This window comes from Ailuropoda melanoleuca, chromosome 16, assembly GCF_002007445.2.
Source record: "Ailuropoda melanoleuca isolate Jingjing chromosome 16, ASM200744v2, whole genome shotgun sequence".
In the NCBI taxonomy this organism is placed as follows: Eukaryota; Metazoa; Chordata; class Mammalia; order Carnivora; family Ursidae; genus Ailuropoda; species Ailuropoda melanoleuca.
Window position 1 is genome coordinate 46,248,686 of NC_048233.1, and position 14,802 is coordinate 46,263,487.

The 14,802-nt window shown below is 47.9% G+C and overlaps 1 protein-coding gene across 10 annotated transcripts in view; it reads left to right on the forward strand.

Moving 5' to 3' along the window:
- Positions 1-14,802, forward strand: part of TEAD1 (TEA domain transcription factor 1) — a 258,762-nt gene that overhangs the window by 47,552 nt on the left and 196,408 nt on the right. For 9 of the 10 annotated variants that reach the window (XM_034645744.1, XM_034645739.1, XM_034645740.1 and 6 more), the window contains exon 2: positions 3,974-4,113. The exons of the other annotated variant lie outside the window; for it this stretch is intronic. In XM_034645744.1, the coding sequence (XP_034501635.1) occupies positions 3,974-4,113 (140 nt within the window). The remainder of the gene's footprint in view (positions 1-3,973; positions 4,114-14,802) is intronic. 10 annotated transcript variants of the gene reach the window in all.

The following is a 14,802-nucleotide window of genomic DNA, read 5'->3' on the forward strand; positions in this document are numbered from 1 at the left end:
TTTCCCTAGGGTGAATTCCCAAGAGCAAGATTTCTGGGTTAAAGGGCATAAACATTTTTTTGGCTCTCGATGGCCGTTGCTCCATTGCTGTCCGGGAGGGCTGTACCGGTTCACAGAGCCACCAGCAGCGCAGCAAGGTACCAGTTTTTTCAGCAACTTGGCCTGCATCGGGTACTGTCATCTTCACAAGGTCTGGTTCAGTGTTGCTTCATTGTTTAATTGGAATTACTTCAGTTATAGTAGAGTGTGGCTTTATTACTGTTTTTTAAGATTTTTATGGAATTTGTTTTGTTGTAGGCAAGGCCTAGCTGTTTGAGGTCAGATTTTCTGCTCAGAATTTTTCAGATTCTTGCATTTTACAGTTAAAAAAACCAAACCAACTAACACAAACCAAACCCAGAGCCTATCTGTATAATAAATACTTTGGACATATTTTACGGTTGGAGTAGCTGTTTGTGATCTGACTTCCTTGCAGGTCACCAGTTAATGGGGTGATATTTGGAGAGTAGAGGGGCTTTTCCTCTTCTCAGAGTGCACTTTTGTTCTTTCCCTCCAGCGTCTCCCCCCTCCTCATTTCCTGTCCCCCTCCTCCCCTGGAAGCACTGTTTTTGTCTCTTTGGAGATAAAACATGAAAGGATCAGCTTTTCAGCCATGCCCTCTTGAGCATATAAAATGTAGGTTGTCTAAACTACGTAGTAGGGAGCCAGCATAAAGAAAATCACAGCGTTGTAACAAATTGCCTTTAACTGCTCTGCAAAAGCGAACGTCTCAGGATCGAAGGAAGGTGTGTTTGAGGGTGTAATCTTAGCTTGTGGCGAAGGGGAGTCCAACTTGTTTTTCAAGTTAGTCTTGAATAACTTTGTTCTTTCTGGAATGCTCGCCATCCTGAGCATGACAGAGTTTGCTTGATGACAAACTCCTTCACTCTGAGCACACACCGGGGCCACCAAGCTGGTTTATTTGCCTGGGGTGAGTGCCCGCACCGCCCTCCCTTCGCAACAGCACCTGGGATGTGATGGGCGAGTCTTGTCCCTCGGCACCCACCCTAGATGGTGGCCCCTGAGGTCACCCCCACCCCCGCACCCGCCAGGACTCTTGCTCTCTTGGGCTGGAGACATGGTTTGTCAGGGTCCGGGCTCTCTCCTGGGTGACGCTGCCCCACATGCGCGGTAGGGCGATGTTGGTGCGGGACCCGAGCATATGTGCGCAAGAGAATGGTCGCGGCTCCATTTCAGTTTAATTTGTTAATGAAACAAGACGGAGAGCATTTTCCCCTCCCGCACACCTCTTGGGCTGTTGGAGATGAGGCACAATTAATTTATTTGTACTGTATGTGGAGGCGTATGCCAGCTAATGTAGTGCAAGGGCTTTTATCTTTCTGTTTGTAATGAAGAGGGGCAGGCTGCTGGCAAATTGACAAGGATTACTGATGACTCATTCTCGGACGGCAGAGTGCTTTCTTCTGAAATAATCAAACGCGTACACACACACATATGTGCACGCGCGTACGTGCAGGCCTGGTTCCTGCTTGAAATGGGCACAGTCGGTTCGAGAAAGTTCAGGTGCCTCTGAGACACGGCCGGAGCACGAGAGAAGAGGTGGACGAAGCCATTCCTCTGGCTCCCTGGCTTGGCCTGACTGAGGGCAGGACCCCCTCGCTCAGTGGGGACCCTGCCCTTTTCAGACAGAAACTTCCTGCCTCCTGCTCCAGTAGGCGGTCCCGCTCCTCGGAGAAGCCGGCTCTTCTGGGCTGCTTCCTGCCTGACATCCCCAGGCAGCACCTTGGGGACTTGGCTTTGTGAGGCCCTGGAGTCTGGGCCTGTTTGATGTTAGCCTGCAAGTTCTCTCTGGTCTTTGCCCGAATCCACAGGCCTGGGCCCTGGCTGTGGCTGTGTTAGGTGTGGGTGACTCTGTCCCCTGACTTTGACATGCTTCGGAAGAAATCGTTTACGTGGTAGCTGCCATCTGTTTGGCCCTGTAAAGTATATAAGGTGTTCTGGTGTTGCAACGACTCTGAGTTGCTTATACTGTTACCCCATTTTATGGATGTGGAGACCCAGGGGCCTAGAGGTTAAATAACACGATGATCAAACAGCTAGCTGGCAGAAAGGTAGTGGTGATGAACACCAGGGCTTGAGAGTTGATGAGCTGACCTTGTGATCTTTTCACGACATCGATTCATTAAGGACAAAATGGAAAATAGTCTATGTAAGAAATACATAACTGATGGGCCAGGGAAGGTATTTGAGAATTCTGTGAGAGACTGTGTTTATGTCTTTATTTCTGTGGCCTAGCAGGAGGCTCACAGGATACATTCAGAAGACCTGAAAGCAACTTATGTTGCCCCATTTTGCAGAGCAAGAAACTCGAAAGTGTCTCTAGGAGTGTTCTCTCCGGTGTCAGATGGCTGGCCAAGCTGGTCATGCGGTGGAGGGCTAAACAGAATGGCGAGGGCCACACGAATCACGGTTGACTTGCAGAGCTGGAAGGAAGCATGGCTTCTACAGTGGGGGAAGCTCTGGCCTGGAGAGAGAGAGGTTCTGTTAGGAGGAATTCCATTCATTTATCCAACCATCCATCCATGCATCTGGCAGATGTTTATCAAGCCTGTGCTGGGCTAGGAGATAAGGCATGGGCTGTGAGCGAGGCAGGCACAGTCCTGTCTTCAAGGAACAGACAATGGTGGAGAACACGGCCGAGCAGGCCCTCCACTCTGGCCACTAGGGCTACGGTGTGTGAAGCCAGGGTGCTGGGGGCACAGAGGAGGCGCACAGAACTGTTGAGGACGTAGTCAGGGAAGGCTTCCTTGATGTAGTGGTACTTCTGGTGAGACCTGAAGGGTAGAACGGACAGTCTTTGAACACCGAACCCTGGGCCTCCCCATTCTCAGACCCAAGAGCAGTCAGTGCCCAGTACCGAGGCTCTGTGTGCTTGGAGACAGCAGGTGTAGGCTCTGTGAGACTCAGGCTTGTGTGGAAGATGCTCACTTGAGGCCCTCGTGGCGCATCATGGTAGCCACCTGCCACCTGTGCCATTCAGCACTTGGCAGGTGGCATCTGAATTGAGATGGCCCCAAAGCATATCCAGTGACCCCTGGCCTTCAAAGACTTAGTATGGAAGGAGAACGTAAAATCTCATTAATGGTTTTTAAAATATTGATTACAGGTTGAATTCATATTTAGATGTGTTGGGTTAATAAAAGAAGTTACTGAAATTAAATTCACTGGTTTCTTTTTACCTTTTGTAATGAGGTGACTCGAAAACGTACCATGACACGTGGCTGGCATTGCATTTCTGTTGGACAGTGATGCTAGCTGCAAAGAGAGGCCTGGGAGGAGAGGTGGGTTGTTGCTGAGAACACAGGATTTGGGGGGAAGCGGTGAGACTTGTGTCCTAGGGCATAATCTGGGGGCAGTCGTTAGCCTTTATGTACCCCCCTGCCCTTCTTTCTCACGTGGCCCTGACAACTGGGGAGAGAAGGAGGTCAGAATGCCCATCCCGTTATGAGCTGTGGCTCTCCTTGTAAAGAAACAGTTTAGGACGGAGACGATGTATACACCATACAGCATCCCGATAGTTGAAAAGACAGATGAGACATTTGGCCGATTGCAGAGTAAGAGGCTGGTGTGTGGGAAATGCATTCCGTACACAATGGATTACAGACTGGGGGTGGATCTGTGTGAGATATCGTGGATAAGAAAAATTCCATTTCTGTTGCCCTTGGCTTGCTCGGCCCCAGGAATTCCCTCACTCCTCACACTGGAGTTTCTCCATCCCAGCTTTCAAAGTCCTTGTTTCTTGTTTTGTTCCATCTCGAAAGGCCCTTTCTTTCTTTTTTATCTTCAGGTATTCAGTATAGATTCCGCCCCTCCGAAAGTCGAGTGTCCTGTGAATTTGTGTGTAAGCAGGAACGGCCTAAAGCAGAGCATTCCCTGATTTCCAAAAGCTCACCTTTTGCCACTTTGCTTTTAGGAAAGACCTACATCAATACCCATTTTCACCAACCAGCCAAAAGAAATCCGAAGAGGATTGTCACTTTTATGAGAACAACCATTACTGCGCTCGGTAGATCTTTCTTAAGAGCGAAGTGGCATAACTTGAACTTTCGGAAGGTAGGGGGTATCTGTACTGTAATCCTAAAACTCAGTGCTCATTAAATGCTTGTTGAATGCATTTACCTTCTGTCACTGTTTACGGAAACCTGGGTGTGTCCGGTGTCTGCTGGGCTCCAGAGATGGCTGTCCTGCCCTCGAGATGCTTGCTCACCCTTGGGAAGGAGATAGTTACCTGGCCCGGGGCGGGGGGGCGGGGGCGACTGTGGGAGACGCGGGAAGCATTTCCAACTGCTAAATCCTGTGACTCCAAGGGTGACTTGATGAGAGACAGCAGAGGAGGGAGCTCAGAGGCAGCTGTAAGAGACAGCACACCTTCTTGTAATGCCCCTTTGGGCAGTGAAATCAAGGAGCTGAGTTTGCCTGGGATCCTACCAGCCTCTGCGGTTCCCAGCGCGTGACAGTGTTGGAGTTAATGTTGCACCCGTGTATACATTAGTGATGCTTTTCGGTGTCTGTTGACAGACCCCCAAGGATGGCATAGAGCAGCAAAGAGCCGTCCATCGTCAGGAGCGACCCGGGCTGATTGCAAGGCTCTCAGAGGACCGGTGGGGCAGAGGCAGTCTGGCAGGGCCAAGCGGGGGGTATTTGAGGGGCATAAAGTAGCTCTGACCTGGCCTGGGGGTGGCAGGCAGACGGTCATTTCAGCAGGAGACAGCATCTGATGCTCACCCCTTTGGGCTAGCCCTGTAATAGCCGCACATAAATACACTGCCTCCAGTGTGCTCCCTGAATATCTCTGTCTGCAAAATGTCTTTGAGGGGATGTTTGACTTGCAAGCATGTGGCTGATAAAATAAATACATTTTAAAAATGTAAACCTCTCTGTGAGTCTCCTCTCTCCTCTGGGAAAAATGAGGCTCTCCTTTAACCTTTTTTCTTCCCTAAGTGTAGAATTCTTGCCATGCTTTACGAGAAGAAATATTTTTGGAATGTAGCACCTGCAGAAATAAAAAAGGGGCTCTGCCCAGGCCATCGGGCGTGGCTATTGTGTGGGTGGCTTCTCCGGTGGTTCATGAAGAGATACCAGCCCTGACACCTGCAAAGCATTTGAGCAGGTGGGCCAGGGCTGGAGGAGCTGTTCCCTGAATTTTGTGGGCGGGCAGCTGTGATGGGAAATTCTCTCTGGTATCGGAGGAGCCTTACCCTTCAGTTAGGCTTGGTCAGAACAGAGCTTGGCGCCTAGACACATACCTGGCATGACGTGGGAATTTCATATATAGTTGTTGAACAAGCGAATGACTGAATAAATGAGTAAATGAATGAGGCCCTTTTCTGGGCCTTGGAGCTCTTGGGTGATGCGCCTGGCCCAGGTCTTCCCCTCGCTGTGGACCGGTAGCAGCCGCGTTCCCTGGTTAGCATGTGAATCCCCTGGGGAGCTTGTTAAAAATGCAGATTTTGATTGAGTGGATCTGGGAAAGGGCCCTGAGAATCTGCGTATCTAACACATTCTGCGATGACGCCAGTGGTGCTGGTCCACAGGCTACACTTTAAGTAGCAGGGTTCACTTAGGGCTCAGTCAAATCATCAGTAAGTCCGTCATGAGTTCCGGCCCCACTGGGGACTGTGGATGAAGGCAGAGGCCTTGATCCTCCTCTTAAAAAGAAATGTGTTGTCATAGTGAAAAACCAAGACTCATCTTCAGAAGCTGGAGAAAAAGCAATTCATTATTATAGTCTGCGGGGTGAGAAGTGGTCAGGGGAAGCAGAAGGACTGGAGGGCTGCTTGAGCCCCAGTGCACTCAGGTCACGGGGGCTTGACATTCGAGTTGTGTCTGCTTCCGGTGGAGGGGGTTGCCTGTAGCCCGTCCTGTCAGTTGGCCATCCAGCTTGAACTTGAAATGCTCTCCTGATGGAACGCGTCGTTGCTCCCATGTGTAGATAGCACTTGGTTGTTCACAAAGCAAGCCCACAGGCTTTTTCTTGAAATGTTGGCAGAACCTCTTGAGATCGTATGCATTTTACTGCCATTTGGCAGATGTAGAAACTGAGGCTTCTAGAGATTGACTTGTTCAAGGCCACGTTCTTCCTGCGGTGGTACCGCTGCTTCCCATTTGAATGTCCTTTTCCTTGTGCTCTGCTCGGCCCCGATTTGGTGAGAGAGTGGAGAGGTAGAGCCTACAAGCTTGGCCAAGCATGTGAGCATGAAATAGAGGCATTGTGCCTTCTGGAGCATGGAAGGCTTGAGCGTCCATCAAGGAATTGGAGCATATAGATTAGAGGGGACCTTGAGGTCATCTCAGAGGAGCGAGCCCTGCACTCATGGAGCTTCTCCGACAGCGCATTCCCAGAGAGCCTTAATGCCTCCTGGAGGCATTGCTTTTGATGGGGAGCTCACTCCACAGCAAAGGCCCATTTATTTCACTAACAGACCATTCTCCAACATTGAGCTCAGACGGGGTCTCCTCAATCCCTCCCCATTAATCCTAACCCCCTCTCGTGCTGGAGCCGACAGCATGAGCCTAATTGCTCCTTTCGTATCCTAGCCCATTTAGATTTTCTTTTTTTCATATCAGAGTTTTCAATATATGTTTATTATGGAACAGAAAATACGGAGAGGCAAAATACAGAGAAGCAAGAGGAAAGTTTAAACCTGTCGATAATCTCAGCACTCTTCCTGTTGTCGGCTTCACACTACATAGTCTTCCAGACAGGTGCGAATGCAGTTTTTGATGTGTGTGTATATGTTGTTGTTTTTACAGAATGAATAATATTTTGTGCATAATAATTCATAATATTCTTTGTCTCGTAAATAGAATTTTGTTACCGTCTTTCCTACCAGTAAATATTTGACATTGCATTTGGCAATATGTCATAATGAGATATGTAATTTATTCCCTCTTTCCAGATAGTTTGCCTGTTCCCTCTCAGTTTGGGGCAGTTATAAGCCATGCTGTAATAAAGATTCTTCTAGGTTAACCTCAGTGCCTTTCTAGCTTAGGAAAACTGTCTCTGGAAACGGGATGGTCAAGCCTAAGACTAGTTGGACGGTACCTCTCGTGGCCCCCTAAGTTATTCATTCCGATGTGGCTTCCCACTCCTGACTGCTCTCTGAAATGTGCCCACTTGTGACCATTCATCCCTCTATAGTCTCTGGGGTCCAGATTTGAGATCTCACTTTTCTTACTCTGAATGCAGCATTTCTAATCGGGGCAGTCTGATATTGCATTAGCTTTTATAGCAGGCCTCATCACACTGAGTCATTGAGCTTGTGGGCAACCCAATCCCTTAAGACTTCCTCATGTGATTTTTCTCTACCCTATACTTGTGAGTTGGTTTTTTTTTTTTTTTTTTTTGACCTAAGTGCATGACTTGACATTTATCCTTATTAAATTTCCACCTGGTTAAAGTCAGCCGGTCATTATATCCTTTGAGATAGTATCAGGAGCAGACTCTATTATTCTTCATGGTCACTGTCCCTTCCAACTCCCAGTCACTGGCAAATTCCAGTGTCAAATGATTCAGCAAATCCCAGCAATCCTTTACATCTCCATCTTCCTTATAGATTGGGAGGTCCTTGGGGCTGAGACCATTATCCTGTTATTTCTCTTAAAAAAACCCAGTTTCTACTTCCAGGTTATTATATGGGACCTAGCGGATACCCAGAAAATGTTGCCATGTGAATAATTGTTTTGATTTCTATCTGGGGAGGGATGTGGGCATGGTTGTGGCATCACTGTGATGAGTATAGAGAAGTCCAGGGTGGATCCCTGGGCGAGGTTGAAGAGACAAAAATTGAGAAGCAGGTACAATGAAGATAAGTTCAGACACTCTGCTGAGGTTGCTCGGGGGTTGACTGTTTGGGCTTGAGCTAATTGTCGAGATGTATCTTGATGTCTTCCAGAAAGGCAGGCAGTGGAGGGATTCCTTGGGGCACTACGGGCATGAATACCTGAGGCAGTGAAAACTTGAGTTGGGACCCAGGGGATGGCAGGGGAGATGGTGTTGGGTGGGAGAGCTGAGGACAAAAATCCACCTTACCTTGTCTTTGAGAATTGTGTTGAATAGTGATTGTATAGATAGGTTCTTACCTGACTCCGTTCTGAGTTGCAGAACCAAAGGTGCCCTCTCCTTTTCTTTTTATATTGTCAGAGTTTGAGGCTCATAAAGTCAAGACTACTCATGATTGATTACCCTTAGATCAGAGACTCAACTGAAACGAGAACCCAGGAGCTCGGATTCTTCTCCTGCAGCCAGTACTCTTGAAGCCAGGTCTGCAGTGTGAGGCGGCTTGATGGCTCCTGCATTTACCTGCTTTGGGCCCCTCAGTGTTTCTGAGTCTCAGACCCCCCACCTGTGAGAGGGAAGTAATACCACCCCACTTGCCTTTTTGGGTTGTTGTCAAACACACATGAAGTATGAGAAGTAACATCTGAGCACTGGGCTTGGGACACAGCTGCCTCTAGCTAAAGGCCTGTGGAATGGGATGACGTCAACTTCGCAGCCTCTCTTAGCCTCAAGAGAGTGAAGGAGCAGGAACCTGACTGTTGCAGCTCCCCTGGTGTGGCTGTGGTCTTTTCCAGCCATGAAGGCAGCTCTGAGGCCCCTGCTTTCCACCCCTCAATAGGTTTGGGGATCCGGGTTAGGACAGAGGCTCTTGTTTACTAAAAGGGAAGCTTTCCTCCGGGAAGAGAGAGAAGAGGGGCTCTTTAGGGGCTGGGTCCAGTCACAGGGAGTTTGAGCCCCTCCAGGATTGCCTCTGTGGTTGTCTTGGAAACTCAAGGGCTTCTTCATTGGTTGCAATCTTAGTTATTTGTGCAAGGTGAGCTTACAGTGTTCAAGGTGGGCACGCCATTTACCTGTCCTGCCTCCCTGGCATACAGGCAGTATCTCTCACACTTCCCTCAACCCTGAGAAGCCTAGTTTATATTTATGCACAGATGCGTGCCTACTTAAAGAACACATGCATGTGTGTGAGTGTACGCACATACAGAGCCAAACGTGTGTTCACAACTGGATATACAGAAATATGCAAACACACACCTACATTATCTTAAAACAGGAAAAGATCTAAGATATTTAAGTGTGGTTTAACCTTTGTTTTATGCTGATCAAGTGTTAATGTGCTGCAGGCATTTTAATTTAGTCAAGGACATTCAAATGAGGAGATGGGGGAGGGGAATAACCCCACTAATTGTCAAGAATTGTCTGGAGAAGGAGTCTAGCCAGCAGAAGAGAAGTCCAAGTGCTTCAGGCGTCTGGCGTGGGAGTCCTTTCCCCCTTTTCCACCATAGAACCACTGAGGTTTTTCATTCCAAACTATGGTAGTCAGAGGATTTGCTTTCTGTCTTCCTTCTGCGCTCCACCCCCGTCCTGTGTCGGTTTTGGTTCATTCGCTCTGAGTCTTGTCTGAGTCAGTATTGGGGAAAGGGGTTTCTACAGGAAGGGTTACAAAGGGGAGAGGAAGAAGAAGTAGGATAAAAGATTCTGTCCTACTGTGGTAGTTCTGTCCTGCCTGGTCCTTGTCCCAGACCAGGTTCTGCCCTTCCTGGTCTTTGCCATTCCAGGCATTTCCATGTATGTTATCTCGTCACCCCTGAAGGAGGGCCTGCACGAGGATGCTGAGGCGTGGCGGCGCTGAACGCACTGCCCGGTGCACAGCTGCAGAGTGGTGGGGTGTGCATTCAAGGCCAGGCCTCCATGTGAGAGCCGGACTCCCTACCACACTGCAGCTCTCTGGGCAGGCCTCTGTCTGCCCTCCCTGCCTCCTAACCTGCTTTGTATCTTTTGGGCACCTGCTGTGTGCCATGCAGTGTTCTGGATTCCGGGGTTGCAGCTGACATACGTGCCTCTCACGGGCCTGTGAGGTCTTTGAGGCAGAGCACGGTGGTTCACCGTCCTCATCTCCAGCACAGAGCCTGGCCTGAAGTTGCCACGTGCGTGTTGCAGACTCATTGACTACATGCTTGCGTGTGGTTTATGACGCCCAACTAAACTGTGAGCAGTCCAGGCACCTACCACTCGTGGGTCTCAGTCAGCCCAACAGAAGCCTGCCGTGCTTTATCTAGATCTCTAGAGAAGTCACTGAGGCAGTCCTGCACGCGCTTCCTCAGTGTGTGTGAACTGTGAGCAGGAATCTTCTTTAAAATGTTAATATGATTGTGATATTTGTTTACTCTGGCAAATGGTTTGCCTCTCAGGTGTCTCTCTGATCACCACACGGTGTCCCAGAATCCCAAGTGCATCCTTTTTTCTTCCTCTCGTTTATTATTTCCGATCAAAACCAGAATACGTGAATATGTTTATAGTCTGTTAGACCAAAGAGCCTATTTGTGTTCTGGCCCTTTGTTTTTTCATCGCCCCACCTAGAACCAACTCTTCAGGAAAGACAGGTTTACATGGTAGCCATGTAAGTTAAAATAAAAATGAGCTCAGTTTAGAGAAGGAATATGAAAATTGGAAATATTTTATTTAGGATTTTGGAGATCTTGTTGAACTCTACTAGTTATTGTAAAGTGAGAGAGAGGTGATTATCTCCCTTTGAACATAACAGTTTATCAGTGCTTAAATCTAAAACCAGTCTGTGCCTATGAATACTCACTGTATTCTGTTTCCGATGAAGGTGTAGTCAGCAGAGCTTGTTGGATGACGCTTGAAGCACTAATTAAATACAGAATTTTTGTCAAATTTGAAGGTCTTGTGGAGTGTGATGGGTTCTAGCTGGAACCTTGATTTTGATACCATGTACAAAGAAATACCATTAAGTAAAGCATGCAAAAAAAAAAAAGAAAAAGCAGGGAACATTTCTTTGAGAGAGTCCAATGAAGCTTGCTTCTCTTTTATTTTTTCTTTTAAAGATTTTATTTATTTGAAAGAGCGAGTGTGCCGGCACAAACAGGAAAGGGGGAGGGGCGGAGGGAGAGGGAGAAGCAGACTCCCTGCTGAGCAGGGAAACCTATGTGGGGCTTGGTCCTAGGACCTCGGGCTCATGACCTGAACCGAAGGCAGCCACTTAACCTACTGAGCCACCTGGGCACCCCATAAGATCTACTTTTAAAATGTGCCTTTTAATTAATTAGTTAATTAATTAGAGAGAGAGAGACAGACACAGAGATAGCAAGAGAGAGCACGAGTGGGGAGGAGAGGGAGAGGCAGGCTTCCCGATGAGCAGAGAGCCTGATGCGGGACTCGATCCCAAGACCCTGGGATCATGACCTGAGCAGAAGGCAGATGCTTAAGTGACCTAGCCACCCAGACATCCCAAAAAGTGCCATTAAAAATTATAATCACCATCCCCCCACCCCCCGCAGAGAGAGAGTGAGGGGGAGGGACAGAAGGAGAGGGAGAGAGAGAGAGAGAGAGACACACACACACACTTCAGCAGGTTCCACCCTCAGTGCAGAGCCCTAGATGGGGCTCAATCTCACGACCCTGAGATGACGACCGGAACCTAAATCAAGAGTCAGACATCTAATCGATTGAGCCACGCAGGTGCCCCTATAATCACCATCTTTTGTTATTTTGTTAGAAATAGTCTACGTCTTCAAAAAAGAACGGTGTTAGAACATACGTAATATGGCCAATATATATAATATGGTCTATAATATCCATGGTACTTTAAAAAGATTCACGTTTTGGACAGTCCAGTCATGCATGGGCCAGAAATGTGCTTGGTCTGGTAGACAGCTGAATGGAATGGAAAGAATATTACACATGAGAGCTACAGTAAAAGTCCTATCTCAGCTCCCTTGTCGACAGATGAGGAGCCCGAGGCCCAGGGTGGGAAAAAAAGCACTTGCTCGCGCCCTCCCTATGCCTGCGTCCTGTCTAACCCAGCGCAGCTCAGCTCCTCAGCGTCAGGCGGGGTGTTGACACATTCGTGTCTCCCTCATTCACTGAACTTCCATAATGAGGCTAAACAAATGGAGGACTACACAAAAAAATTAAATAAAGGGGACAATCATGATGTCCTTTTAAAAATGCCCTGAGTCTCCGCTCCTCTGCCTCGGATCCCCACGTATCCTTTACCTGTGGTATTTCTTTGTAAATGGGGGAGAATCAAAACCTCAGCTTGGAGCGTGGATGTTGCCTGCTGGTCCAGGGTTTCCCTACGAGGCACAAGCCGCCCTGTCTCTTAGGGTCGAGTTTACTTTCCTTGTCATTTCAGCATGATCTGTTTGGAGCTGTGAGTCACCGAATGTATGACTGTCCCATGCTGGGTTTTCCTAAAGCTGAACTCAAGTCATGTTGAAAGTCGCTTGCGCTCTGCAGTTGGGGTTCTGTGTCCGCTGGCGGCCGGCTGCCTTGCGGGGCCCCAGCATGGGTGAGCCGGCCTTACGCTTGCTTCCCTCTTACAGTTTGCTCAGTGATTGGAGAGGGAGGAAGAAAGCAAATTAAAAAATTTGTTCTCCTCTGTGGCACGCGCGCTGAGAGTAGACTTGGAGGTGTGATGAGCAGAACGGCGCGCGCTAGGGGCGATTAAGTAATTGTAGCAGAAACACAAGAAAAAATACCGCCCTTGTACCAGCTGCCTTAAAGAATGGAAAATGCCCTATGCAAAGGATACTCCATTACCGCCCCTGCCTTCTGAGCTGACCCCTCAGGATCAATAAAGATTTAGTGGCCTTAAAGAATGTGTTCTGATTTTAGCCCAAAGAATAGGTGCCTGACAAATGAATCAAATTGCCATTTAAACTTGACCTCAAGAGAATTTGAAGAGGTGACCCAAGCCTTTGTACTGCACCCAGCACCTGAATCTCCACCCAGGGCGTCGGAAGATGAGCATGGACCTTGAACTCGTGGGAGCCATTGATGCTGAAAATCACCTGTCCACACCTAAATCTCCCATATCTCATCGAGGTGGCAGGGGGCCTCTGGGAATCTCTGCAAGTGGACCCTCTTCCTTTTAGTTTTAGGCTAGACTCTGTGGGTTTTCTGCGAGCATTGGCTTGTCTTCTTCATCACCCTTCAAGACAACCCCGTATGTGAGCTTTGCAGATCAGAGCAGTATTCCAGCCCCTCCTTTTCCCAGCAGTTAATTAAGTGATTCAGTGTTGATTAAAGATGATTGTGTTGAGCCAGGTCCTGAGGACACGCTCAAATCAGATAAGGGTGCTGCCTTCAGGGAGCTCACAGACCTGCTGATGGGCACTTACCAAGGTGCTCTGGGACGAGGGTGTGATATTGTGGTGCATGTGACCAGCCTCCCCCAGGCTGGGCTTGCGGGTCCAGGAAGGCTCCCAGAGGGAGTGATATCCCTGCTGAAAGGGGAAGAGTCTTGGAAAGACACAGGTGACATCTGTGTGGTGTGTGAAGCCTCTGTAGGGTGTCAGTGCTCCAGCATGAGAGGACGTTCGGATTCCACTGTAGATAGGCTCTCACTTGACCTGATTTCTTTGCTCGGAGCTCCCATTTTATCTATCTACCTACAATTTTAATTGTGGTAAAATGCACAGAGCGTCAATTTACTATCTTAACCATTTTTAAGTGTGCAGCTTGGGGGCATTAAGTACATTCACTTTGTTCTGCTACCATCATCGTTACCAGTGTAGCTGTTTTCGTGGAAAGCTGAGACCCCGCGCCTCTGGATGCTGCGTGGGAGCTCTGGGAAGATGTTGCCGAAGCCGTGGCAATTGAATTGGCCTCTGAAGGACGTGTGGGCGCTTTAGGTGGCTAAGGGGCGGGAAGGCATTTCGGATAAGACGTCCCAGCTGCGGAGCCCCTGATGGAGACTTGGCTTCATACAGGCAGTCGGGGTTGGTAGTTATCAGTGTGGACTCTAGAGTTAGTCTGTGTGCAGATCTTGACTTTGCCACCTGTCTGAGCGAGGTCGGGCCATTTATTCTCTCTTTCTGTATCTCGGTTTCCTCGTTTCAAATTGGGAGTCATGATAGTGCTTTCTGTATAGGATTGTTATGAGGAGTAACTGAATCGACATAGAAAGTGCTTCTGGTGGGCCAGGTCCAGAATCCGCGCTCTGTGTCAGCTACTCTGATGGCTGCTGTAATGGTAAGGGGGACGCCCAGTACTGGGTCTCCCTGAGCCGGGCGATCATCTGTGTGTCTGTATTTGAAGCTGTGACTAGACATAGAAAGTTGGAGATTGGCCGCTGGTGGGTCCTGGTGAAAGAAAGGATTCAAGTATCTTCAGAGGTCTGACCTCTTAGCTTTCTTTTTGCATTCATGTGTTTGAATGTCTCAAGTTGTAGCTGATTATTTAAATTTTCTTAAAAAAAAATTGGAGTCCTTTCTTAAAAATTACAGAAACCAGGGCACTGGGGTGGCTCAGTCGGTTAAGCGTCTGCCTTCAGCTCAGGTCATGATCCCAGGGTTCTGGAATCGAACCCTGCATCAGGCTCCCTGCTCTGTGGGCAGCCTGCTTCTGCTCACTGTCTCTGTCAAATGAATATATAAAGTCTTTAAAAAAAAATTATTGAAAAAGTAGAACATGAAAAAAGTATAAGACAAAAACCTGTAATGTCACCCTCCTAAAAGAATAACTGTCCTTTAAAAAATTACAGTTACTTTATTTCTGTAGATATGGGCATAAAACTAATTATGCATATACACATACACAATGTTGTGTATACATAATACATATAAATATATTTTTAATATATATGAATACATCTATGCATACAATTTCATATACACTTACACATATATGTACAAATGTATATTTTATAATATATACATAAATACACAATTTTGTATTTTGCTTTTTAAAATCAGTATTCTTTGGGAAGCTGTCCC